This window comes from Silene latifolia, chromosome 1 (genome assembly GCF_048544455.1).
Source record: "Silene latifolia isolate original U9 population chromosome 1, ASM4854445v1, whole genome shotgun sequence".
In the NCBI taxonomy this organism is placed as follows: domain Eukaryota; kingdom Viridiplantae; phylum Streptophyta; class Magnoliopsida; order Caryophyllales; family Caryophyllaceae; genus Silene; species Silene latifolia.
This window is the reverse complement of record NC_133526.1, coordinates 95,232,221-95,258,707: the sequence shown is the minus strand read 5'-3', so window position 1 is coordinate 95,258,707 and position 26,487 is coordinate 95,232,221. Positions and strand designations below refer to the sequence as shown.

At 37.1% G+C, this 26,487-nt stretch overlaps 2 protein-coding genes across 3 annotated transcripts; both read left to right on the top strand.

The window, feature by feature from the left end:
* The first annotated feature begins 1,112 nt into the window (after window positions 1-1,112).
* LOC141607938 (phosphomevalonate kinase, peroxisomal) lies at window positions 1,113-11,018 on the top strand. Of its 2 annotated transcripts, XM_074427289.1 has the most exons (10): window positions 1,113-1,389; window positions 1,859-2,009; window positions 2,565-2,662; window positions 3,839-3,948; window positions 4,040-4,092; window positions 5,262-5,648; window positions 7,504-7,608; window positions 8,107-8,334; window positions 9,101-9,223; window positions 10,101-11,018. In XM_074427289.1, exons 1-10 carry the CDS (start codon window positions 1,382-1,384, stop codon window positions 10,365-10,367), a joined length of 1,530 nt encoding a protein of 509 aa, XP_074283390.1. In that variant the 5' UTR covers window positions 1,113-1,381; the 3' UTR covers window positions 10,368-11,018. The 2 variants fall into 2 exon arrangements, with proteins under 2 accessions (XP_074283390.1, XP_074283395.1); XM_074427294.1 differs by lacking the exons at window positions 1,113-1,389; window positions 1,859-2,009 and adding an exon at window positions 2,388-2,480.
* A 6,058-nt stretch (window positions 11,019-17,076) lies between these two features.
* Window positions 17,077-25,566, top strand: LOC141607935 (extra-large guanine nucleotide-binding protein 3-like). Its single transcript, XM_074427285.1, has 9 exons — window positions 17,077-17,459; window positions 18,053-19,250; window positions 19,329-19,466; window positions 21,414-21,518; window positions 21,623-21,802; window positions 22,388-22,565; window positions 23,403-23,656; window positions 24,435-24,604; window positions 24,786-25,566. The coding sequence occupies exons 2-9, from the start codon at window positions 18,270-18,272 to the stop codon at window positions 25,387-25,389; spliced, it is 2,610 nt and encodes an 869-aa protein (XP_074283386.1). The 5' UTR covers window positions 17,077-17,459; window positions 18,053-18,269; the 3' UTR covers window positions 25,390-25,566.
* The last annotated feature ends 921 nt before the right edge of the window (window positions 25,567-26,487 follow it).

Here is a 26,487-nt window from a genome sequence, read left to right as displayed (position 1 = left end):
CCACGTAGACTCGGAATTACGGAACCTGAAATTTGGGATAAACACGCCATAGGGAGTGGCGTGTTTATAGTTATTATGAAAGTGTACTTATTGAGAAGTAAACGTAAGGAAACACGCCAATACGAATGGCGTGTCTTACTAAATAAACACGCCACTTCTCCTGGCGGGTCTTACTAAATAAACACGCCACTTCTCCTGGCGGGTCTTACTAAACATGCACTCCAAATCAGCATCTCGTCACCATTACCAAATCATCTTCAACACCCACATTAATGGCTTATCATCTCCGTCACACCCCAGCCACCATGGTTCGCTTCAATCGAGTCATTATGGCTCGGACTAAGCCACAACCAATGAACCAGAAACACACCGCTGCTCTCCCTTGCTCCGCTACTTAAAATCGAAACCCGACTCCGCTGCTCAATTACGATTTACGATTAGCCCAGATTCAACCTTCAATCAATCCCGTCGGAATCGGAATCGAGTTAATTAACATCACCATAGCTGCTCAATTCAACAACCAGTCCGACCCCGTTGTCGCTCACCTCGGTCCAACACCATCGAAACGAAGTTAGAGCAACAAACCACCTCCGCATCTCCAACGAACCAGATAACCACCACTTGCACCTGCTCGCATACAACCCAGAAACGCCGGGTTCGTGTCACATCGTACCACCATCAGCGGCAGCAGCTTAAGTTGTGTGAGGTAAGGAGGATAAGGAGGAAGCATGGTTGATTGGCATAAATGTTACAGTACGTGGTACTGTATTCAATTGAAAATTTTTAATCCATGAGCCGCGCCACTATCAATGGCGTGTCTCCTCAAGTATACCCGCCGTTCCGTGTGGCGTGTTTGGCTTCCTAGTTTATTTCGCTATTGACCTTCTTGGTAACTATAAACACGCCACTCCCTATGGCGTGTTTATCCCAATTTTCAGGTTCCGCAATCCCGAGTCTACGTGGACACCATTTCGACAATTATTTTCAAAACCGACCCAAAACGACAAATACTTTATTTTTGAGCATTATTTTAAAAATGAATTCTTAATTTTTATGCTAAAATTAAAGAAAAATAATTGATTAAAACAGAAAGATTATTGGAAAATAGAGTTATTCCAATTAGAATCCTTGCCAAAGAAGAAGATGAGATTACCAAACTTGAGACAAAGTTGGGAGGAAGTCACACGAGGGGCTCGTGGAGGGGCACAGGACATTACACTAACAAACTAGTGACACTTGCTTTTTACACATCCTCTCTTCCCTCTTGTTGCACAAACACAAATTTGCCCGTCTCCCTTGTTGTCATCGTCATTCGTCGTCACATTGTTGTTCAAGTCAAACTACTCCTTTCTCGCTTCCAATTTTCTTCAATCATCCAACCATGGAGGTGTAAGTTTATCAATCCCTCTTCTCAATTTTATGTCAAAGATACTCACTCCTATTGCATCTCATATGATATCTTTATGTTATGAATTTACAATAAGTCTTGTTTCAGACCGTCTAAAATGATTTTATCATCAAAGCAGTCGCATTTTGACTTTTGAGGTGATATTGGCCGCGTTTGTTTAATCCAATCATGGGTTGTGCTCTATATTTTTGCTCAATTGCACTCCGTCCGTTCAACCCGATTCCATACGTTTGTTTAATACTCCGTATATGTTAGGCTTATTTTAATCAAACGTATGGAATTTGTGATGTGATCGTTTTGTTAATTGATATTAGCCATACAGATACAGGGATTGAAAATGAGATGTAATATTGTGTATGACTGATTGACTGGTAGGTAAGATGGGCATGTGTTGGATTTATATGTTCTGTTTCAATTTATATAAAAATTTATGTTTGTGTGTAATAATAGAGTTGCTTCAGCTCCTGGGAAGGTATTGATGACAGGAGGATATCTTGTATTGGAGAGGCCCAATGCCGGCCTGGTATTGAGTACTAATGCTCGCTTCTATGCAATTGTTAAGCCATTTTATGATGATGACAAAGCCGACTGTTGGGCATGGGTATGTCATCATTTTCAAGCTCTTTTGTCTTTGCTTTTTGGTCAATATACTATTAGGTAATTGTCACTTTCTCTTGTTTTTCTAGATCTTGGGCGGTTTACTAGACCCTATTTCTAGGGTAAGGGTGGGAAAGGAGATGAAATCGTGGTATTTTCCTGGGATTTTTATTTGCCTTTGAGTGAGTAAAACAAATCCATCCAACTGAACTTACGAACCAAGCAATTGTTTCGCTCTCTTTCTCTTTCCTCCCTTCTACTTCAAATCCTTCCATCCAAACGAAGTTTGGATATGTGCTTTTTTTTTTTGCCGTTGTACCGTTGAAACAGAAAATCGAATACATGTGATGTTTAAGAAAGAGTTCTTATATTTGTAGATAGGAGGTTAAGAATACGAGTCAAATCAGGAAAAAAGCTGTTATTGGAGTTTTTCTCATGTCTTTGCTCTGTATATCATCTTGGTGAAATGGCAAAGGTTAGATGACAGAGTGATGACGTTAGCTGCAGACTTTTGCTCCTGATTCTCTGAATCTTATTACTTTCGTATACTAATTTACAGTCGTGGATGGACGTGAAGCTGACTGCTCCTCAGCTCTCAAGAGAGACAATGTATAAAATGTCAATTAATAACTTCATTCTCCAGTGTGTTTCCTCAAGGCAAGAATTCTCTACAACTTCCATGTACCACAACATTGTCTCTTCTTTTGACGCGTGAACTGATTTATGTTCATTCCGTTCTTGCTGTTGTATCCTGTCTGTAGGGTCGTGTCTCTCTGTTTACCGTCTAAAATGGGGTAGATAAATTTTAATGTTTTTGACTTTTGAGCGGTTTCTTTTGAGCTTCTCAGCTAAAGCATACAACTTTGTTCGCTCTCTATAAGGGAAGTTGATTTAATGATTCGTATAGATACTTCTTATGTGAGCTAGATGTGTGCCAAACACAGGCTTAGTTCTATCAGCTCTTGCATAGTAATTTTACAAAGAAACTGCTCTGAGCTCTAAATATGGCACGTGACTTGCGGAAGTGAAGTCTTTTATTTATTTGATACTCCCTCGTCCCACTTTCTTTGTCCCCATTTCCTCCATGGATTCATCCCTAAACAGTTGGTTGCATTCTATATCATGTAAAAAAAAGTGACCTTCTTATACTATCCCTACTTAAGAAACATGATAAAGTTAATGCAATGTCTATTAGTCAACGGGTAGTAATGATATTTCATCATCAAATCTTAAATATGACATTTAGTCTAATGGGGACACTTTAAATTGGATGGAGGGTGTTAAGAACTTTTATTATGTGGTTTACCCATGTGTGAGTGTTCCACATTGAGAAAATGAGGAGGGAATTTACTACTTTACAAACCAAAGCGTTACTACTCCTACAACCAATTGGTTTTACAATAGAACTCTTGGGCGTAGTGGACTCTCTCTCCTTGTTGGTGTGGCCCACACAGTTTTCACCAATGTAACAGAGAAAGTATAAGTTTAACTTAGCTGTGGGTCTACTGTCTAGTTTGTTGACGTGTCTTCATCTTTGTGTGCCTACTGTCATGTTTTGTGCTGTGCAAATTTTGTCTTCACAGTGGTTCGGACAGATGAGAAATATGTCAATTGGAGTCTGATATAACTGCAGTTTCTTATGGTCTTTAATTAAGAGCTGCGTTTCACTAGGATCCTTGATGTCTTTCAAAATTGAACCTCTTATTGACAGTTTCAAATGATGTTTCATGTTAAATGATCCCGAAGCGTTTCAGGATTAAGGCTTTATTGTTGTATCAGAGTTGAACAACCATGATTCATGTTTGATTTGCGTCTACTATCTCAATATGACAGTGTTGCAAGAAACCCCTTTGTGGAACAAGCTTTACAATATGTTGTTGCGACTGCGTATGCAAGAGCTGACAAGGATAAAAAGGATTCATTGGAGAAATTGCTTAGACGAGGTGGCTGATAGATTTTGAGTTCTTTTATGCTTGGTTAAAGTGAGAATTGAGACTACCTAAATGCTATGCTTTAATTGGGTTAGTCATGCAGGTCTTGATATCACAATCATGGGCGCTAACGAATTTTATTCATATCGAGATCAGGTGATATTCTTTAAAGCTTCTCTTATGTTGCTACACTTTGTTCCCGTGATCCCGTCGTTATTTAACCGAGACTTTAAATTGGTACCTATGTTTCAAATTTCAATGATCACAAGAAGTGTTAAGAATGAATTTGGATTCTTAAGTAGTAAGAAGTTTATTATGAAAATATTAATTACGTCACGTGATGTTACCTAACATGTTTCAACAGCTGACTATTATAGATTGCAATATATTTGCCTTGTGCCCTGCGACCTTTGGACACCTATCTTATAACTCTATGTTGGAAAATGCCACCAGATGGATCTAATAAAAAGAACTTAGGATCTGGAATAATATCTAACAGATAGTGAAAAGAAATGAACTTAACCGTTTTAGAGAAACATCATATTTTAGCTTGAGTTCTAGTTGACACTTTTAATTTCTAGTTGGATCTATTATCATTGAACTTATTGGAGGATTAGTAATTTAGCATTCCCAATTCCCTGACTAACTATCCGTCCAATGGTAAAGTTGGCACCTCGATCATATGATAGTGTTAGCGTTTGCAGTTAGCACAAGTTGTCATTGTGAGCAGCTGAAGTAATAGCGTGAAGTCCACGATTATAAAAGTGTTTTTAATGATGTAAGGATAACATTTTCCTATAAAGTCTGGAAAGTTTAGTAAGAGAAGAGATGCAAGTATCATAACTTGCTTCTTTCATGACTTTCTTTTTAATTGTAGACCCAATGTTCTTCCTCTGTCAATATACCGGAGCTAAGTTGTACAAACGTTTTAATCCTAATATTTTTTTTTTGTGCCTAGAAGTTAAAAGTAAACTTGGTAGTAAATGTCATAAGACTGTAATATTCTGCTTGTGTACTTGTTGTAATGGTCGTGTTCAACTGCTTTATGCTCCTTCCATTTCATTTATATTGTCCCCCGTCTGACTTTGTCAAATAGTGTCACATTTTTTTAAGCTATGATTATTTGAAAATAGTTAATTTGGTACTCAAACATAGCAAATTTACACATTGTCTACTTATATTTGAAAAAATTAATCGTCAAAGTTGCCATTGGTTGAAAACTACAGTCAAATAGGGACGATAAATTTGGATAGAGGTAGTATAACTTAAGATACTGAAAGAGTCAAAGCAGATGAGTATCCTAATTGTACCATTTGATCACATAGTTGGAAGCACGTGGACTGCCTCTCGCACCAGAATCATTGGCAGCACTCCCTCCTTTCTTGTCAATTACCTTCAACGCAGATAATTCCAATGTTGCAAATTGCAAGCCTGAGGTTGCTAAAACAGGGTTGGGGTCTTCTGCAGCTATGACGACAGCGGTGGTTGCTGCACTTCTTCATTATCTTGGCATCGTTAATCTATCTGGTTTAAACTCAGCTCATCATGAAGAAACCAGAAGCAATAAGGATCTTGATCTAGTTCACATGCTAGCTCAAACTTCGCATTGTATGGCTCAAGGAAAAGTTGGCAGTGGCTTTGATGTTAGTTGTGCTGTTTATGGTAGTCAGCGCTATGTTCGATTTTCACCTGAAGTTTTGTCGTCTGCTCAGGTTACTATTTTCCTCTTGTGCACTCTTTTTCTCTTTTATAAACAATTATTCGTGGTCTTCATGAAAATATTAGGTACTAAAAGAGTTAATGATTGGTAGGTTCCACTATCGGTTCAGAAAAAATATTACCATCTTCATCCCAGTTATATTGTCCCCATTTTACTTTGGTGGTCGGTATATGTCACTTTTCAGATATATTCACAATATACCACTTTAAAAATGGTAAATGAAATTAGTTATTTTGATAAATCAAATTTGATAAATTTCACATAATGTGACACATATATTCGGAGAAATTTATGGTCAAAGTTGGCAACTTGGCATCATGTGATTACCAAAGTTAAATGGGGACAATAAACATGGAATGGATGTAGTATGAGATTATAATCATGCGGTAACCCTCAGAGAATACTTTAGGAGCTTGCTTAGATGGAGGAAATTGGGAGGAAAGGGAGGGGCGGATACAATTTCTCTTAGTTGCTTTACTGAGCTAGAGGGATCCGTTTTCCATTTCTAAGGCAAATTAGAATCCCTCCAACATATAAAAGATATAACGTCGCCTACTTATTATCCCCTCCCTCCTGTTCTTTCCCCTCCATCCCCCGTCCCTCCCTTTGCCTCTTAAAAGTGTATACAAAATAGCATTATATGTTCACTTATGTAATTGCTCTTTTCACCTGCGCAATTTTTTCTGCTCGTTGTCAAGATTTAGTTGCGTTTGTCCGAGACGTTTTACCTCACAATTTGTGGGAGCCCCTGAGGAACCGGTGTAGTGTTAATTACTGTTTTTGTTTTTTTCTACAATTTATACCATGCCATATTAAATCCCTTTTCTGTCTAGTCACTACTTTCAATGTTGCATGTTTGCATGGATTATAATTTGGCCATCCTTATGATGACCCCAATCAAAAATGCAACTAAAATATACTGATCTGTAGGCAACTGTTGATTCTGTTTAAGTAGAATAACTCTTCGGTATGTTGTTGCTTTGTAGATGGCAGCCTTTAATGTGATAAAATGCTTGTCTGATCTTAGTTTCTTATATGGGTCTAGGTGAAACCGTGCCCTGATATATATTGATCGCAGGGTTACCTAATTCGCTCACCTAGGGTGCGAATTGCGAATTGATACGCGCGTATTAATTCGCAATACGTTTTCGAATTAATTCGCGAATTATATATTAAAATTAGCGAATTCTAAAAGTTCGATTTGTGTATTAAAAACTAAAAATTCAATATGAATTCGCCTCCTTTAGGGAGTCTTTTAGTCTTTACCCTTTAAAATTCTAGACATTTCCTTTGGGAATATTGAGTAACGACTAATAGTCATAAACCGCTACCCAAATTTTACAATAGACGGTCTCACACTCTGAGACGATCTATTTTCAAAAACAAATATATTATAAAAAACTAAAACAAAAAATTAATTGTACGAAAATATCCTAATTACAAATTCGTGAATTGCTTTTTTTTGTAATACTTTGCGTATTGAATTCCCTATTTTGAGCAAATTGCGAATTCGAATTATGCGTATTATGAATTAGGCAACCCTGATTGATCGTATGGTTAGCTTCAGAAGTTCCAGTATGCTTTCTAAGTTGCTACAATGCTACCGTAAGCTTCAGAATTCCTAGGAATTTCCAATTCATGTGACTTGTGTCAACCAAGCAACTCACTACTTTTATACTTCCCATGAATTACAATTTATGTGTTTTTTTTATGGTAACCAAACCACCTCCCATGTCGAATTTAGTATGTTTCATGATGCACGTCTATTTTTTTCTCAAAGTAATGTATAATATGATCTTGTGCTTAGGGAGTAGATAGACATAACAGACTGCTGGTTAAATGTATAGATTGCAGGGATAGGATCACTACTTCAGGAAGTCATTATTGACGTCATTGACGGAAAGTGGAATCATGAGATAACAAAATTTTCCTTGCCGCCACGGATGACTCTTGTAAGTTTGTACCTTATTTGCAGTGATAGAAACTCTACATGTTAACCATATTTATTTTTTGGAACGCCGACTGTAAAATTTAGCCACCATTGTATATGCTCACGAGGACTAGTTAGATACTTTATGTATCTCTAACTCTTCAATTCCCTTTTGGCAAGAGTGAGTGCAAGACAATGCTAGCCTGGTATGTGGATGACTCTTATACTTCATCTTAAGTCGAAGCATGACGTAGTCTTATTATTAAAGGTGACTCCGACACTAAACAAGCCTCAAGGCTTGAGAGTTGAGTCTGAGTATGTAGTGTTGGATTGCCTCATTACCTCGTTCCTTTCTGTCATCAATGCCTGAAGTCGCTTATTATTTATGCATTCAAGTGAAATAGAAGAAGTTTTATAGAGGGACAATGTGTATTGCAGACGTCTATCCTTTTGCTTCAAAAGATCATCTACCCTTTTAGGTGACCTTGTTGCTCTTTGTGGTCACTTTTGCTGCTTGCAGGTACTTGGAGAACCAGGAAGTGGCGGGTCGTCCACACCATCAATGGTTGGTGCTGTTAAAAAATGGCAAAAATCTGAACCCGAGAAGTCTCTTTACACATGGACAAAGTTGTCAGAAGCAAATGTACTGCTTGAGAAACAGTTGAATAAGCTGAGTGAATTGGCTGAGCAGAAGCACGAGGCATATGAAAGTATCATTGACCGATGTTCCATGCAGAAATCAGAGAAGGTAATCCTGATCAATACTACTTCGTAATGTTTACTGGGTCACTGCAAAATAATCTTCTTTATACACTGTTGCTTATTTTCCTCGAGAAAAATGAGTTTGATTATTTTATTGGCTTATATTCCCCTTCCAGTCCTACTTAAAAATCAAATGAATGAAGAAATATGCAGAAAAATTCTCGTGCATTTTGTAACTCGGGTTAAGTCAACTACTTCATGTTGATATGTATTCTTAAACCACGGTGCAGTTCAGATTAGTAGTATGATTATTATAAACTCTCTAGAGTCGTGAGAAAATTCCTTCAAGAGAGCAACTGACCATAACTTCAGATAGATGCTCAATTCAGTGGAGGCCAGTGGCCCTCTGGTGTCACCTTCTAATGGGTTTTCGTGTAGGAACACCATAAGATTTCGGATAGTTTTACTTTGGTTCCCCATGATTTCACAAATTTCACATTGGTAAGTTTGGGCATCATCCACCTAGGTGGCTTGAAGTATAACATGGTAGGAAATCCATCTAAATTAAGGACGCTTTTAGGTGTAAAAAAGTTTGGGCACATTACAAATATGTGTGATTTGGATGAAAATTGATGGTAGTACTCTTCAGGTCACGGAAATGGGAAAAATTTAAGGCCCATGTCACGAAATTGAGATTTGTTCAACATCCAGGCACCAAAGTCAAGAATAATATTCTTTCATGTATTTGTGATGTTTAAATTTGTTTATAACTGGTACGAAACTTGTGATTTCCTCACGATCTCTGATAACAGTGGATGGAGCATGCAACTGGCCCAAGTGAGCAATCAATTGTTGAAGCATTAATAGCAGCTAGGAATGCGATGCTTGACATTAGAAGTCATATGCGACACATGGGAGAAGCTGCTGGTGTTCCAGTGAGTTCTCTCTTCAGTATTGATTCTATTGAATTGTTCTTAATAAGACTTTTTATTGCTCGTTAATAACTGTGATGTCCATAACTATCAAGTGCACTTACTCTATTATGAGAAACAGTGTATTTTATCCTTTTATTCTTTCCCATTGAATATTTACATATACACGTCTATCCCCTGTCATATATTGGATTTATATATTTAAGGAGAGAAGTAAACCTTCTGTGAATATTATGGGCAACGAAAACAAGCCTAATTTGCCAAGAAGATGAAAGCCTGTTACTTCAATGACCTCATGGATTGCTACAGTGATTCCTTGCAGCTATTGGCTTTAGCTGGTTGTTCAATTTGCAGGCAATAGTACTGCAAGGTGGGGTGTAACCATAGTAGTATCAATCACAGTAATGGTAAAAAAAATCATAACAGCATACCATGACGCTTTGGCTCAGTTAATGCAGATTTGTTTTTCTCTTTATTAATTCATCCTTTTTTTACTTTTCCAGCGAAACCAAACACTAACTATTCTTTCGTTTTGGATTATAATATGATAAAGCAAAAGGAGACACTAAACTCGCTACACCTTTTTCTGCTATGAAGTAGCCAGCATTCTAATATGTATTTTCAACCCAATTTTCACTATTCCTTGCATTTGACCTCTTTATCCACCTATTTTTTAAATCTACGGGAGTCCGTGAGGCACTAGAGTAATTTCGTATGAGATTCATAGGCTTATGATTGGCTTTACTGTCAAGTAGCCGCCAGTTCTTTATCAGTCAAACTGCATCTATATTTAAAATGATTTACCTATCAACCTTGTGTATCAACCTGCCTAAAACCGTGATGCAAATGTCAATTACATCAATTTATCATGATATTACAGATTGAACCTGATACTCAAACTCGTCTTTTGGATGCCACATTGGATACGGAAGGGGTTCTTTTGGCTGGAATTCCTGGAGCAGGCGGTTTTGATGCAGTTTTTGCCATCACTCTAGGTAGTTCTACTAGCAAGGTTGCTGAATCATGGAGCTTACATAACGTTCTGGCTTTGCCAGTTAGAGAAGACCCTCATGGTGTGTGCTTGGAAGGCGGCGATCCACGATTGCAAGACATCACAGTTGGTGTTTCTTCAGCAACTATTGATTAATCTTATTACCTGAAGCTATTTCTTTCAAGTTACTTCGTCTGGGTCTGAGCTTAATGCTCATATGGTGACCCAATTTTTTTCGAGGTCTCTGGTGTCTTTTTTTTCCCCCTTATTGAATAAACGCTAAATGCGTTTCTTAAGCTCTTGTTGGGATCGGATGATTTGGAGGCAAGGGAAAAGAAGGAAAAAGAAAGGTATACAAAATTCTTTGTTTGATTAGCAAAGAGGATAGAAGGGCAATGATGGATGGGGAGGAAAATGGCGAGATCTATTTTCCTTCTAACAAGGCAGATCAAAATCTTTCTATAACGGAAAGATCTAGAGAGAAATTGTATCCAAATACACCTTATCGTCTCCCACCCTTTCTTTTCCCTCTATCTCCCTACCCTCCTTTTCGAACAAGGCCCTATGTAAGAGAACTTGTCTTTAGGTTATCTTTCAATTCATTGTGTATCATATTGTGTAGTTTGTATTTCTTTTATTAACGTTGAGTCTGTGTTTGAACAAAGAATAAACCCCGGTAATCGAAGTTGTCCTAAATCCTTAGTTTTACCTCTAGTTTTTGGAGGATATAGTCGAAGACTCTAAGCATTTGCTCTTGTGACATGTTGCTAGATTTTTTATTGGAGACTCCATTGTGAGTTTGAAGAATTAATTTAGTTTATGCTTGTTTTTGAAATAAAATGGCAATCTTATTAAGGTTAGTTCATTTGAAGCTATTACCTTTTTAAGCATTCAAGTGTCTTGCAATAGAGTAATTTGATCATTCTATTGCACTATTGTCACTTTTACCAGTCATACATGGACCACATGAGAGGAGAAGACTGAAGAGAGATGATGCACATCATTGCTCTAGTTTTGATTGTTGCTTTTAGGGTGTGTTTGGATTGGGGAATTTTGAGGGAAAAGAAAGGGAGGGAGAGTAGGGATTTAAAATCCCTGGTTTGGATAGCAAACAGGGTGGAGGGAAATGAAGGGGGAGAGATTTGGAGGGATCCAATTTCCCTCCTCCAAGCCTACTTAAAATCTCTCTACAATAGGCAAAATTTGGAGGGTAATTGTATCCAAACACTCACACCTCATTCCCCCTTCCCTTCCCTCCTTCTCCCTCCCCTCCCTTTCCCTCTACTTTTGCTATCCAAACACACCTAAAAACATGCACAAATTTACGTCGTTTTAGTAGTCAAATGGATTCAGATAAATATCACACGATAAGAATAGTTGTCTACATAATAGCAAAATAAGTAATAGCTAAATTATATGCAAAGTTTTACTATATCCTGCGCATTTTGTCAAGGGTATTGCTCTTTCACATACGCCTTTTACTCTTTCACATACGTAGTTTACAATGTTACCCTTCTCATTTCTTCACTCACTCCCCCAATTGTATTTTTTTTTTCTCCCATCCCTCATATCTGTTCACCACCAAATCACCAATACCACCTCCATTCACCATCTCCGGTCAGTCCATTTGCCGACAAACCTAACTCCGGCCGACCTCGACCTTTATTCAATTAATAATAAATAAATTAAATAATTATTATTCACAAAGAACAAACTACAGTATTACGGAGTACTGTATGATTTTAGATGAAAAAAAAAAATTAAATACTACAGACCACCATCACCTGACCACCTAACTTATCCCCAGCGCCAGCCGACCACCGTCGTCCCCCGCCCCCAGCCGACCACTCCCCCTGCAATCGCCCCTCCCTGCTCCGACCACCACCGTCCCTGCTTCGACCAACACCCAACAACCAAACCACCATGCCTTCATCCATCAATCTAATTGAAGGATTTGAAGAATTATAAACCCTAATTTGAGGACAGAATAATTGATAAACAAGTTTTTAATAATTGTTAAACAAATTAATTACTTCACTACTTGAAGAACTTGAAGAATTGTAATTGTAATCGATTATTTAAGTTTTTAGAACAATTAGAATTAGTTAATTTTAGAATTTGTTTAGATTTTGAGATTGAGGAAAAGGGTATAGTATGGAAACTTTATGAAAAAATGTATGTGAAAGAGTAAAATCCGTATGTGAAAAAGCAATCCTACCCTTCCTCTTAAAAAAGAAGTAAAAAAAGGAAAACTCTAAACTATCATCCCTTCCCCCCACTCCCTCACCACCCCTCCCATCAGCCCCATTCGCACTTGCTCATCCCCGCACCGGCGAGTCGTCGATTGCGCCGCCTCTATACAACCTCGTCCCCAATTTATTCCCGCATGTCGAACCGATGGTATATGCGCTCGAGTCGTCATCAGTGGTCTGTGAGCCCAACTATCGCCGTCTTGTCATCGAACGCACCCTCATCCCGAACCCTGCGCGTTGAGCCAAATCCCTTCCCCAAATCCCGCGCTTCGAATCAGTGGTGGTTTGGGGCGCTGCGGGTTAGTGAATTACCCCATCCCCGACAATCAAATATTTATCGCGGTTGGTTGTGTGTGTGTGTGTGTCTGAGGGGGGGGGGGGGCTAGAGTACAGGGAGGGGCTGTGGTGGTGTCGGCTCGGAGATAGGAGTGTGGAGGGTGGTCGGCGGCGATGGAAGGGTGGTGGTGGAGGGTGCCTGTGATTGGGAGTCGTGTTTCTCAATTTTTTTGGGTTTTTAATTCTCTCTTATTTCCATTTTGGTGGGGTGAGAAATGAGAGGGATATACCCAGAATAAAGGGGAAAAATGTGGGAGATTGAGTAAATTAGTGCGCGGGATTAGCAAATCTCTTCATTAAATGATACTCCGTAGTAGTAGAATTTGTTAACGAATACTATCGTTTTAAACAAGACGAACTTTTAAGCAAGACGAACCGGTGACGATGGGATAGATATGATGATGAGGGCAATTTCCTAGAAAACGAGATAATGATTAACTTTGATCTAATCTACCTATAATCTATCTTTCTATAAATATAATAAAATGACAAATTAAAGCATCACATTTCACCATTTAACTATTTAATAGTAATTTATCAAGCCACATCATCATTTCTTATTTTAAATAGAAAAAGGAAAACAAAAATGAATTTGTAAACATTAAATGCAAATAAATAGCATTATAAACATTCAACTTTAGCCTATTTAATTTTAAAATAAATTAAACAACAACCAAAAATAAAAAACACATACTAATTTAAATTTTTACGTTTATTGTTGGACAAACTAAAGCATCACATTTCACCATTCAATTATTTAAGAACAATTTATCAAGTCACATCATCATTTCTTATTTTGAATAGAAAAAAGAAAACAAAAATGAATTTATAAACATTAAATGCAAATAAATAGCATTATAAACATTAAACTTTAGCCTATTTAATTTTAAAATAAATTAAACAACAACCAAAAATTAAAATAGATACTAATTTTAAATTTTTACTTTTATTGTTAGAATAAGATAAAGACAAATAAAAATCATTTCATTCTAATTTTACGCAGTTTATGAGAAACTAATGAATTTTTGTAAACGATAAATGCAAATTAATAATAGAAAAATAAGCATTATTTAACTTTGACTCTTTAATTTTTGATATAATTAAACAAAAATTCAAAATCAATATCCAGATAAATTTTTCAATTCCGACGTTAATTGTTAGAATAAGTTATACAAAAACGAAAAATAAAATCACATCACCCTAATTTTAAATTGTTTATATATACAATTCCCACTTTTTGTTATAAGCTTCCCCTAATTTTAAAGAAGTTTTCCGAAGTCAAATTATCGTACAATATAAAAATGAAGTATTGCAAATATATTAAAAAAAAAGTTGTGTTGCGAAAAGAGGAAAATAACTGAAAAGATATCAAACAAAAAAAAATGCACTTTAGCGGAAGAAGAAAAAACAATAAGCAAAGAAAATAAAAGATCAAATACATCACGTACCCTATAAAAAAAATTAGAAAAACAAAGTAAAATGTAAAAAAAATAAAGAAAAAAAAAATAATGTAATACTCCACTACGCACCAACACCGGAAAACAAAAGTGCTGCCCCACTACTAACACTCTCATCCTTTCACATATCTACCACCAACCCCGCCACCCATTTCCAGTCAAGCACTAACTTGCCAAGTGCAAGTGTCAATACTTTGCAACTCAGCACTAATCCGCCAATGATGAAAAAGAGCTATGAAGTTTTTGATTTTACAATTGACACAATTAAATTTATATCATAACTCTTAATGATTGATTAAATAGTGCAATTTACCGTGATACAAACATCAACATCTACCATATATGTACAACAATTTAGTTCATTTGAAATAATATATTAGGTAGTGTTTGGAAATACGGATTTGATTTCATTTTCATGATTTCAATGGTAGAAATTCAAATGTTTGAATTCAATTCCAAATTTTATTCAAAAATTGTGTTTGGGAAACCCATGGAATTGGAATTGGAATTGAACTTGGTCGAGACGGATATGGGTCGAGGTCATTCGATGTTTTATATTTGAAAAAAAAAAAAATATTGTCTCGGAAAATATTTGCCATCAGAAAATTATCATAAATAAAAATATTGTGATGACATTTGCGTCATAAAATAAAACAAGAATTGATAAAATTGAAATGACTACTACAGTATATAGTAGGTATTTGAGAACTCCAAATTTTAACTAGCTTGAAATTGATAAGAAATTGAGTCAAATTCAATTCCAAATTCTATGGGTTCCCAAACACTTGAAATGTCTCAATTACGCAATTCAAATCCAATTTAAGGTTTCCAAACATACCATTTTAGGGCTTGCCTGGAATGCATGTAATAATTAGGGGGTAAATTTTAATTGGGTGATAATTACTGGGGAAGTTAATTACTTGGGTAATGAGTTCCTTGAGGATAGGTTTGACATATATGCGTAATGATTACTGAGGAGATGTTTTACTCCCTTAATCATTACTCAGGAGGGAGGGTGGGTAATGTATTACCCCTTCATGAGGGTAATAGATTCGGGAGGTGAATAATTACTCTCATACCAAACATGGAAAATACACCTTTTACCCCCAATCCAAGCAAGCTTTAAGGAAAATATTTGATGATTCTTACCAAGATACATAGATAATTATACTTTATAATTTATATATAACAATTTTACAGTTAAGTAAAATATGTCAACGACTTTCACCAAACTAAAGAATTTTTATATAAGTATTAACTTATACATTAGGGCTTGCCTGGAATCCATGGAATAATTCGGAGGTAAATTTTAATTGGGTGATAATTACCGAGGAAGTTAATTTCTTGGGTAACTAGTTCATTGATAATAGGTTTGTCATAAAGGTAATAATTACTGAGTAGATGTTTTACTCATTTAATCATTACTCAGGGGGGAGGGTGGGTAATGTATAACCCTTTCATGAGGGTAATAGATTCAGGAGGTAAATAATTACTCTCATGCCAAACATGAAAAATGCACTTTAACTATTAGGAAAAATTACAAATAACCCCCTTGTATTTGCGTATTTTTACAAATAACCACCACGTATTTCTGTTTTTACTAATAACCCCCAAACTTTCATGTATACTTCCCAATCACCACCGTATATTTAACCCGAGACTTGTTTTTCATATATCCCGACTCTTTAATTAATGATTTATCTTAAATACCCATATCGCCCTCATCGATTTAAACAATGCAACATACCCCCTATTCCTTTTTTTTCCCCCAGATCGTCCCCAAACCCATGCTCAAATTGTTCAAGCTAATCTCCCTCTCCCTCTCTTTCTCTTTCTGGTAATTCAATTTCCTGTTAAATCATGACTATGAATCATAAAAGTCGACCATATATATTCATTCCCTTGATCTCCCTCTCTCTCTGGTTGTGGGAGCATAAGTCAATATCCTTGTAAATCTGGGTAATTAATACCACACCAATATGAAAAAAAAATCGCAATTTTGATGAATACCCATTTCAATTAACACTAAATTTGATCCGGGTTTCCATTTTCATGGCAAAAACAGGGCTAATTTCGAGGTAGATGCAACTAAAGTTTTGGAATTGAAGAAAGAGCTTAGATTTTTGGTTAAGGCAATTTTAGAAGAAGAACAAGATAATGAATTTATCTCAAATTCAAATAAATCGTGTTGTATAGACGCCATTAATAAAGCTAAAGAAGTTTTATCGTCTTTGAAACAAGTGAAGCTTAAGAAAACGACGTTGTTGAAAGTAGGTGAGGATCATCATGATTGAGAATGAGACTAGCTTAAACAATTTGGGGATTTAGGGTTTGGGGATGATTTGGGGAAAAAAAGAGTAGGGATAGGGATAGGGATAGGGATAGGGATATGTTGAAGTATTGTTTAATTTGATGAGGGTAATATGGGTATTTCAAATAAATCGTATTAAGGAGTCGAAAAATGTGAAAACCGAGTCTCGGGTCAAATATACGGTGGTGATTGGGGAGTAATGAAGTATACATGAAAGTTTGGGGTTATTTGTAAAAACGAAAATACGTGGTGATTATTTGTAAAAAGACGCAAATACAAGGTGATTATTTGTAATTTTTCCTAACTATTACTCCCATATTCATCCTTTTCTTTTTACCCTAAATTTAAGTAAGCCCTAAGCTTAAACACAAATCCGTGTGATTTTCACGGGTAAAAAAACTAGTGATGATGAGATATATATGATGAATTGATGATGAGGCCAATTTGTTTTTTTTTTTTGGAAAACGGGATAATGAAACTTTGGTCTAATTTTCTTAAAAAACAAATGTAGAAGGGAGAATAAAGATGGGAGGTGTGGGGAGTTGTAAAGAAGGCAAGAAACAATTAAAGAAAAATAATAAGACAAGTCAAAGTTGCAGCATTATGGCACTCTCTCCATCCCATCATATCTCATGCTTCTTTCTTTCTCCTTCCTTTCGCTTTATCTCTCTTCCTAGTTCCTACTCCTTTGGTGGACCCCACTCAACTTTCTTCCCCATTTTAACCCCAACATACTAAACATACAAACACAAACACCCTTTCACTGTCTTCTTCTGCTCTCTTGCTTTGTTTTCAGTAACACAGCTATCTCTTTCTTTCTCCCAAATTACTGAATTTGTTCATTGTTTTTTCCATAAAGATTGAATCTTTCAGCTGATTAAAGGTTTAAAAGGTATAATTGACACTCTTTCTCTCTCGTAAAAGGACTTTCTTTTGTTTTTTTGAGCAAATTTCGTTTGATTCCGCTTTCTCTAAAAGAATTCCATTTTTTAAATGCTACCCATTTGTACAAATTCCTGAAAATTAACTTTTTATTTATTTAGAATTATCATCAATAATTATATGTGTAATACGGTCTTATTCTATAATTTGCGTAAAATTATTGATGGGATGGTTGGAATTAGTCTATTTTCTTGGTTCTTGTTTGACCCATGTAAAAGTTTCAACTACCCCAAAACTGCTTTAAGTTTTCTAGTCTTGAGAATATCCAAATTATTGACTTATTTTATTCATCATTTGCGGCTGTTTTAATTGAAATGAGTTTTTGGGTTTGACTGTAGATTATTATGGAAATAAAGGGTTGGTGGAATGGTGGGTAAAAATTATTTAAGCTAATAATTGATTTCATGTATTCCTGTTAATAATTGTAGTTAGTTACTACTAGTTAGGGTGTCATTCTTTTAGTAGAAAAAAAAAAAATGTTCCTTGAATTTTGCTACACATGATTTATGTTATATCATTGATAAATTGTTTTCCTGTCCTCAGGTGTGAACATGGTGGTCTTCATTGGTTAGCTTGAAATTCTTCCTCTATTTGAACATTTAGAATGGTAGTCTTGAATTGATTTCGGAATTTTTGATGATATATGTAATTGTCTTTCTTGGTTGAATGTGAAGGCTTGAGAGTTTGGAATTTTATTATTTGCTTTTCTCGAAGCGTTTGATTGAGGGGTTTTGATCTGAGATAGATAGGTGTGGAGAAAATGGAGGGTAAGAAAGGGGAGGATTGGAGAGAGATGGTTAAGAAGATGCTACCGCCTGGGGCGTCTTTGCCTCAAGGAGTTGATAATCCTGATTACTCTATAGCTATAGAATATAATGGACCACCTGTCCCTCAGAAAGTCCCTAGAGTAGAACCTGTTGATGTGAGTAGGCGTTTGATTCCGACTGCGTCCATTGCTGAACCGCTTTCAGATTCTCAGAGACGGGTTTTTGATTCGGATCCTCCTGTGGTGGCCCCGATTCCTTTGCCTGTCTCTCAGTTTGCTGAAGCCATGGATTCGCCCACTCAGAGTCCTAGGATGTCAGGAAGTTCAGAATCTGTTGTCTCAGTACTGCAGAATCGTGATTATTCTTCAGCTTCTCCCTCGGGTTCTGCTGGTTCACCTCAAAATGAGCAGAGTAATGCTGCAAATCCAACAAATAATGAAGGGAGAAGAGTTCCTGTGGTGACATTCAATACAGTTGATAGATCCGAAAGGAAACACAATGATGAGGAAAATTCATTCTATCCGGAGTATGTTGCTATTTCTAAAGAGAAGAAGAAGAAGAATAAAACAAAGGTTTGTCATCGATGTGGTAAAGGAAAGTGGGAGACAAAAGAGGCTTGTTTAGTTTGTGATTCTAGGTATTGTAGTAATTGTGTCCTTCGGGCTATGGGTTCCATGCCTGAAGGGCGTAAATGTGTTACTTGTATTGGTAAGCCAATTGATGAATGGAAGCGACCAAAACTTGGAAAGAATTCTCGGCTATTGTCTCGGTTATTGAGCCCATTGGAGGTTAAGCAGATAATGAAAGCAGAGAGGGAATGTGGTGCTAATCAACTTCGACCAGAGCAGTTAGTCGTCAATGGATACCCTTTAAAGCCAGAAGAAATGGCTGACTTGCTTGGGTGTCCTTTGCCACCGCGGAAGCTCAAGCCTGGGAAGTATTGGTATGACAAAGAGTCTGGTCTTTGGGGAAAGGTCAGTGTGCTTCTGTTATGAAATTAGGTGTTCTACATTTATATGTAAATTCACTGAACCACTTGTTCAATGTAACAGGAGGGAGAGAAACCTGATAGAATCATAAGTTCTAATTTGAACTTCACTGGAAAGCTAAGCCCTGACGCCAGCAGAGGAAATACGGGAGTTTATATGAATGGTCGTGAGATTACGAAGCTTGAGTTGAGAGTACTTAAGGTTAGGATCTCAAAGCTCATTCAAACTTTTCAAAATATGTAATTCAGTTCAGTTGTCCAAATGCTTGCGCAAAGAAGTGATTTAACCATTACCCTTTTTTGGTGTAAATGGAGTTGCAACCCACTAGGGTACTTTTGATACTGTCGCATTTCAAACTGATGTCATGTGAACCACTCTCAATGATTTTATCAGCTGAGCTTGTTGACACCAGAACCAGCCATCCATTACTCTTTAGGGCTTGCTTGGGATGGGAGTAATTATTAAGGGAGTAATGAGAGCTAAAATAAGAAGAAATGAGAGGAGATTGGTGCTTTGTGGTGGTTGTGGATGGTGGAAAGAGGAGGTGAGGGAGAAATTATTACCTCTATATGGAGGTAATTATTACTTGGAGGGGGAGGTGGGTAACAATTACTCCCTTAATGGAGGGACTATTACACTATATTTTCCCATTTCTATCCATTTCTATCTCCAACCCTCATCCCTTCCCTCCATTTTTTAGTTCATTTTAGCTCTATTACTCCCTTAATCATTACTCCTATCCCAAGCAAGCCCTTAGATGTAGAAATGAATAATTCCATTTTTAAGGTTTTTTTATTCTATTTTTGGAAATGATAGATATCACGAAGCACTAACGGCTTTCCTATCAATTGTTTTGGTTCTTTGTATATACATCCTGTCTTCGGTTGTTTAACTGTTAACTATTGTGAATACTATGCCTGTTGCATACCTTTGTGGAAGAAGGCAATTCGGCAGTGAGGTTTAACAGGCTTTTTTTTTGAGGCGGCTGTGGGGTGTGTTGGGGGTGGGGTGGATGCAGGCAACAGTTATTTAGGATGTGATAAATGTCTCTTTCAGCTTACAACTTTTGAACAGGATGAATTCAGAAGTAATAGGTGAATGGATTAAGAGGTTTAGCATAATTCAGTAGTGAAAAGCTGGTGTAGACAATACTGTATGAGATAAATGGTTTCATGCTAAACAAAACAAGTAACTTTTGCAAACTTGAGGTTGGAGTCGTGAAGATGGTCTATTTAGCTAGGATAGCTGAATTCTTTTCATGTTAAAGGTTATCACAGGGCTACACCTAACCTGGACAATCATAATAAGATACAATGAATTCAGTGAGTTGGAGCTGGTGGTTTTATTGGGATAAGGGATGTTACTGTGACTGTTCTATATTCATTTGTGGGTAAGCTTCCTGATATAGGAATGACAAATGCCTTGGAGTGGGTATGAAATTGCCAAAGTACATAGCAACTCAGTCTTCAATACATGTAGATGGAGCAAAATTTTACCCTTTTGGGAGGATTGATTTTGCGCTCCATTTTTCTATGGAGCCAAAGACTCATTACTCTTTGACTGCCCTTCTTTCTATTGTGAAGTATCATTCGATATAGTTTTTGATGATGCAATTTTCATCTTGGGTCATTTAGAAATAGTCTCTTTGTGTTGCTAACACAAAGGCAAGGCTGCATAAACCCCCCCCTGCTGTCGCGCACACACACACACACAATTAGCGAGAGCCATTGAGGCAGTGGGGTAATGTTGTTGAGGGATGCTTGGTTTTATGCTAACGTCTCGTTCAAATTCCTGTTGGTGCCTCCAAAGAAGTGCGCTTTAGATGTTGGCATATAGTGTACCATATTCTTTATTTTTGTCATCAAGCATGACACGTAATTTGTCTAGTGTTGGAATGTCTTCCATCTGTATCATATCCAACGCAGTATTTCTAGTGCCTACAGTCAAGTTCTGTTGTCTTTAACTAAATTGTTTATATCTTATACGGAGTACTGCATAATATTCCCTCTATTTAAGTCATTGAGCCCCATTTGCCACTTGTTTATATGAGGCAGATTTTGAACAATGGGGCTTATTTACAGAAAAAAGGCTTCTAAATAACCTTCATGCCCATCTAACAAGGACTGTCTTTTCTTATTTGATGTTTAGCTAGCAAATGTCCAGTGTCCCCGTGAAACTCATTTTTGGGTATATGATGATGGTCGCTATGAGGAGGAAGGCCAGAATAATATCAGGGGGAATATCTGGGAGAAGGTATGCCTCGACATTAACAAGGACTGTCTTTTCATATTTGATGTTTCATTCTTCTGATTTTTAAATCTGTAAAAAAGCGCTTAAAATAAACTGCTCCACAACAGGCATCAACTCGTTTTGTTTGCGCATTGTTCTCTTTGCCTGTGCCCCAAGGTCAACATGGCGGAGCTAGAGATGAGGCAAGCAATTATGCCATGGTTCCAAACTATTTTGAACAGAAAAGAATTCAGAAGCTTCTACTCCTAGGACTGGAGGGTTCTGGAACCAGCACAATCTTTAAGCAGGCATGTACAATATATTTATTCTTCTACTAAAGAAACTTTTTATTACATTCACAGGAAAGTAATTTCAGAAGTTTAATTCATGAAATCTGTTTTTAGTGTCATGGAAAGCTCTGGCGTACGTGTTAGATATTAGCCCTCCATATTTGCTACAAATTTTCTGATCATTCCTTTTTCGAAGAATCTGGAGAGCTTTAAATTCCCTGTTAATTGTGCTTCTGTTTCATTTCGTTTGGTTTGTGGTTCGGATACTGATTTAGTATTTAAACTTGAGGGGTAACTTAAAGGGCCTCTTCTACGTAGAGTTTTTGAAAACATAGACTCAAATGCATGGTTGCATGGCTCAGGGTTATGTCAGATGATCCTCAAACCAATCTTTATTAGGACGGAGTTTGTTTGGGAACTAGGTCACCATTGTGCTTTATATTTAATCTTGATCGTGCTTAACAAACTCAAACATGTTTCCTGAACTGAATCAAACACCAAACCAGGCAGCTCGGATGTTTCATTTTCCCTTCATCTTCTAAGGAAGCGAATAATAAGTTTATGTTTATTGTCCTCATGTAAAGTGTAAACCTTGTATGGCAGGCCAAGTTTATATATGGGAACACATTTACCACGGAGGAACTGCAGGATATCAAATTAATGATCCAGAGTAATATGTACAAATATCTAAGTATTTTACTAGATGCCAGAGAGCGTTTTGAGGATGAAGGGATAGCAAAAGCGACGATATTAGAGGCGGACAACGAACGTTCTGAAACAGGTATGCTTAAACAGCTTGTAGAAGAGACGCAGCTCTGTTTGGTGATTTTGGTCTAAATCGGGCCATGCCTCCTGCTGACTTTGTGTATTACTGATTTTTTGAACTCTGTCGAAACCTGTGTGTGTTGGGACAGCGTGGCATCTTACTCTGTCAGGAGGGGGGTTCTTTGTGAGCCGCGTTGGACCTCCATCACAAGCAAACTTAAACTGTTTTGGCATTTTTTCTTCTTTCCTAATCATATGCTCTGTCATTTTGGATGTTTTTTCCCCTATTGTTTAAATTTGGCTTAAATTGTCCAATTGCCGATTTGCCCTACTCCCTAGTTGAAAATATCTGTTCAAGAATCATCTATATGGTAACGTGAGAGTAACGAATTACTACAAATGTTTTTATATACTTAGATCTGAAATTAATTCTTATATATGTATCTAGCATATATCAGTATATCACAATGATCATTTTTCCTCTCCTATGTAAGGACATCTTATGCAATACTCGGTATAATTTAAATAAGGGTATTTTTATAAAGGTACAGTTGCTCTTTACTTTAATAAGCAGCATTCAACTCTCTAGTCTTCGGCCTTTCATCTAAAACAATGTTAAGTATACATATAAAATCGCCGCCCTTAGCGTGCAATACTAGCTTCGTCATGCCTGTTACTTTGAAAATCGTAATGTCACAAAATGACTGGTTGTGCACTTAGTGCACCTAACAGCCTTGTGTGCCTATGAGACGGGCAGGGGCAGACGACTGCATTGAAATTTCCAATAAAAAATGTTCGTCTGTTTTTTCAAGTAAAATGCTCCAACACTGACAAGTTTTACCTGTATTATTAGGCAGGACTTCCGAGTTGGAATCCAATGAGACCAGCGAAAGCATTTATTCTATAAACCCAAGACTAAAACATTTCTCTGACTGGCTGTTGGACATAATTGCAACGGGTGATTTGGACGCATTTTTCCCGGCTGCCACGAGGGAGTATGCTCCTTTAGTTGAAGAAGTATGGAGAGATCCTGCCATACAAGAGACATATAAGAGAAAAGACGAGCTTCACTTCTTGCCCGATATTGCTGAGTACTTTCTAAGCCGGGTATGTGCTTGCTAGAAGTATTTTCATTTTTCCTACACCCAGTGAGATAAGAAAAATTCAGATGTGTTTATTCTGAGTTTCAGATTTATTGGTCTTTCTTTACTTTTCTAAATTTTAAGCTTATAACACCACGCATTACGTTTTAATTGCGGAGACATTGTATTCTAGTTACCCTTGTGTAAAATTATATTATTATATACTCCCTCCGTCCCGGTCATTCGTTGTCCTTTGGTTTTGGCACAAGGACCAAGAAAAAAGGAGAGGGCCAATTACTAAATGACAAGTGGAACAAATTGAGTGTGAATGATCAAATTACTCATGAAGTTCATTCTTAAAATAGAAAGGACAACAAATGACTGAGACACCCCAAAATGGAAAAGGACAACAAATGACCGGGAGAGAGGGAGTATATCTTCCTTGTATGCTTCCTTCATTCTGTTCATATTGTCCTTGTTTGACCTTGGTGGTCAAATGATGTGACATTTTCTCACTAATACAATTGTTATGGTTTGTTAGAAATGATCCTATGAAGTTGTTTATAAATCAAACAGGTCTTTTGTCCGTCATTTAACTTGCCTTTTACTTCTTGTGAATGCTGTTTATGGGTTTGCTGATAGTTACTTTAGAAACAGAGTATTGGTGATATAAGATCTTGAGTAACTGTTAGTCAAACTTGTTTTTGACTTTACAGTAGCTTCAATGTTTGTAGAGAGGGTATTCTCTCTAAACATGAGCAGTCTACATGTTTTTTTTGGCTGAAATTTGACTGGAATTTCAGGCTGTTGAGGTGTCAAGTAATGAATATGAACCATCAGAGAGAGACATATTGTATGCTGAAGGGGTCACGCAAGGGAACGGTTTAGCTTTTCTGGAATTCTCCCTCGATGATCGGAGTCCGATGTCTGACACTTACACTGACAATCTGGATGCTCCTCCTCCTTTGACCAAGTAATAACCTTTTCCTTACTTGGATAATTGATTTTTAATTAGTATCACAATTTTTTTTTTTTCATAAAATAGCCCCTTTCGAGTTTCAACTGACAAGTGGGCACCTTGTCACGTCTGAAACTTGTGGCCGAGTCCAATTTACATAGGTCTCTAACAGTCATTGATGTATTACCAAATGCAGGTACCAATTAATCCGGTTGAATGCAAAGGGAATGAGTGAGGGGTGCAAATGGGTGGAGATGTTTGAAGATGTGCGTGCCGTGGTCTTCTGTGTGTCCCTAAGCGACTACGACCAGACATCAATTTCTGCAGACTCTACAGGAAGCAGGACGCTCTTCCATAACAAAATGATGCAAAGCAAAGAGCTTTTCGAGAAGATGATGATTCACCCGTGCTTCGTACACACCCCTTTTGTTCTAGTACTCAACAAATACGACCTTTTCGAGGAAAAGATTAGCCGGGCTCCCTTGACCACTTGTGAATGGTTCAATGATTTCAGCCCGGTTCGAACTAGCAATACTAATCAGTCCCTGGCTAACCAGGCTTACTTTTATGTAGCCATGAAGTTCAAGGACCTCTATGCGTCGGTCACTGGCCGTAAGCTTTTTGTGTGGCAGTCGAAGGCTAGAGATCGAATTAATGTGGATGAGGCGTTTAAGTACATAAGGGAGATTCTAAAGTGGGACGATGAGAAGGAAGAAAACATGTATAATAATGCGGAGGATTCTTTTTATAGCACAGATATGAGTTCATCTCCTTATGTAGTTAGGCAAGAAGAAGAGTAAATCATGTGAATGTAAGTAACATTTGTGTATATGTAATTTAGTGTTTGTAAGAGGTATACAAAAAGCCTATAAATAAAGCTTGAAAAGCAAGAATGGGCTGATTTTATTTGTGTTATCACTGTAATAATACATTTTGCATTCTTCTGTTTTTTCAAGGCTTGTTAAGGTTTTGTTGCATCTCTTTATATTGAAGAAAAACTAAATAGATTTTTTACGTCTCAAATACCACCTTTATTACTTTATACAATACAAATTGTTCAACTTTGGGTTGCCAATTTCTCGCTTTCGAGATTAAAGATTGAATTTTGGAGTCTACATGGAGTCATGTTTCAAATTACGGGGAAGCTCGAATCTTTCAATGGTTCACACACCTTATTAAAATTTATAAAATTGTTCTTTAAATGGGTCACACACCTTATTAAATTTTATAAAATTGTTCCCTTGCAAGAAGTTGTCTAAATTGACTCCTTGTAAGACGAAGTTGTCTAAATTGAAAGAGAGGGTTCAGTTGAGTATGAGGAGGAACCAGTGATTGAAGAGATAACCCTTGAGGAGGAACCCAGCCAGGAAATAATCATGACTCATCCTCATACAGGCCATAGTCTGGTTTTATGAAGGGTAATGCACTCTCAACAGGCACATTTGGAGGAGGATCAGAGGTCCCTCATTTTCAGGAGTAGATGTACTATTCAGGGCAGGGTATGCAACTTAATCTTTGATGGTGGAAGATGCACCAATGTAGCATCTGTCACCATGGATAACAAACTCAACCTCAGCACCCAGGAGCACCTCAATCCTTATAAACTCAGATGGCTAAACAAAGGAGCAAAGGTCAAAGTGGATAAACAATGCCTGGTTCCATTCTCAATTGGGAATGTTTATAAAGATGAGATTTTGTGTGATGTAGTCCCCATGGATGCATGCCACGTACTGTTGAGTAGGCCATGGAAATTTGACAAGAATTCTATCCACCAGGGAAGGAGCAACACCTATTCCTTTAAGCAAGACAGCAGGAAAATCACATTGACTCCTTTACCACCTAATCAGAAGAACTATGGGAGTCCAAGTGTGACTGATGGACTTAATGGGGTTCTATTC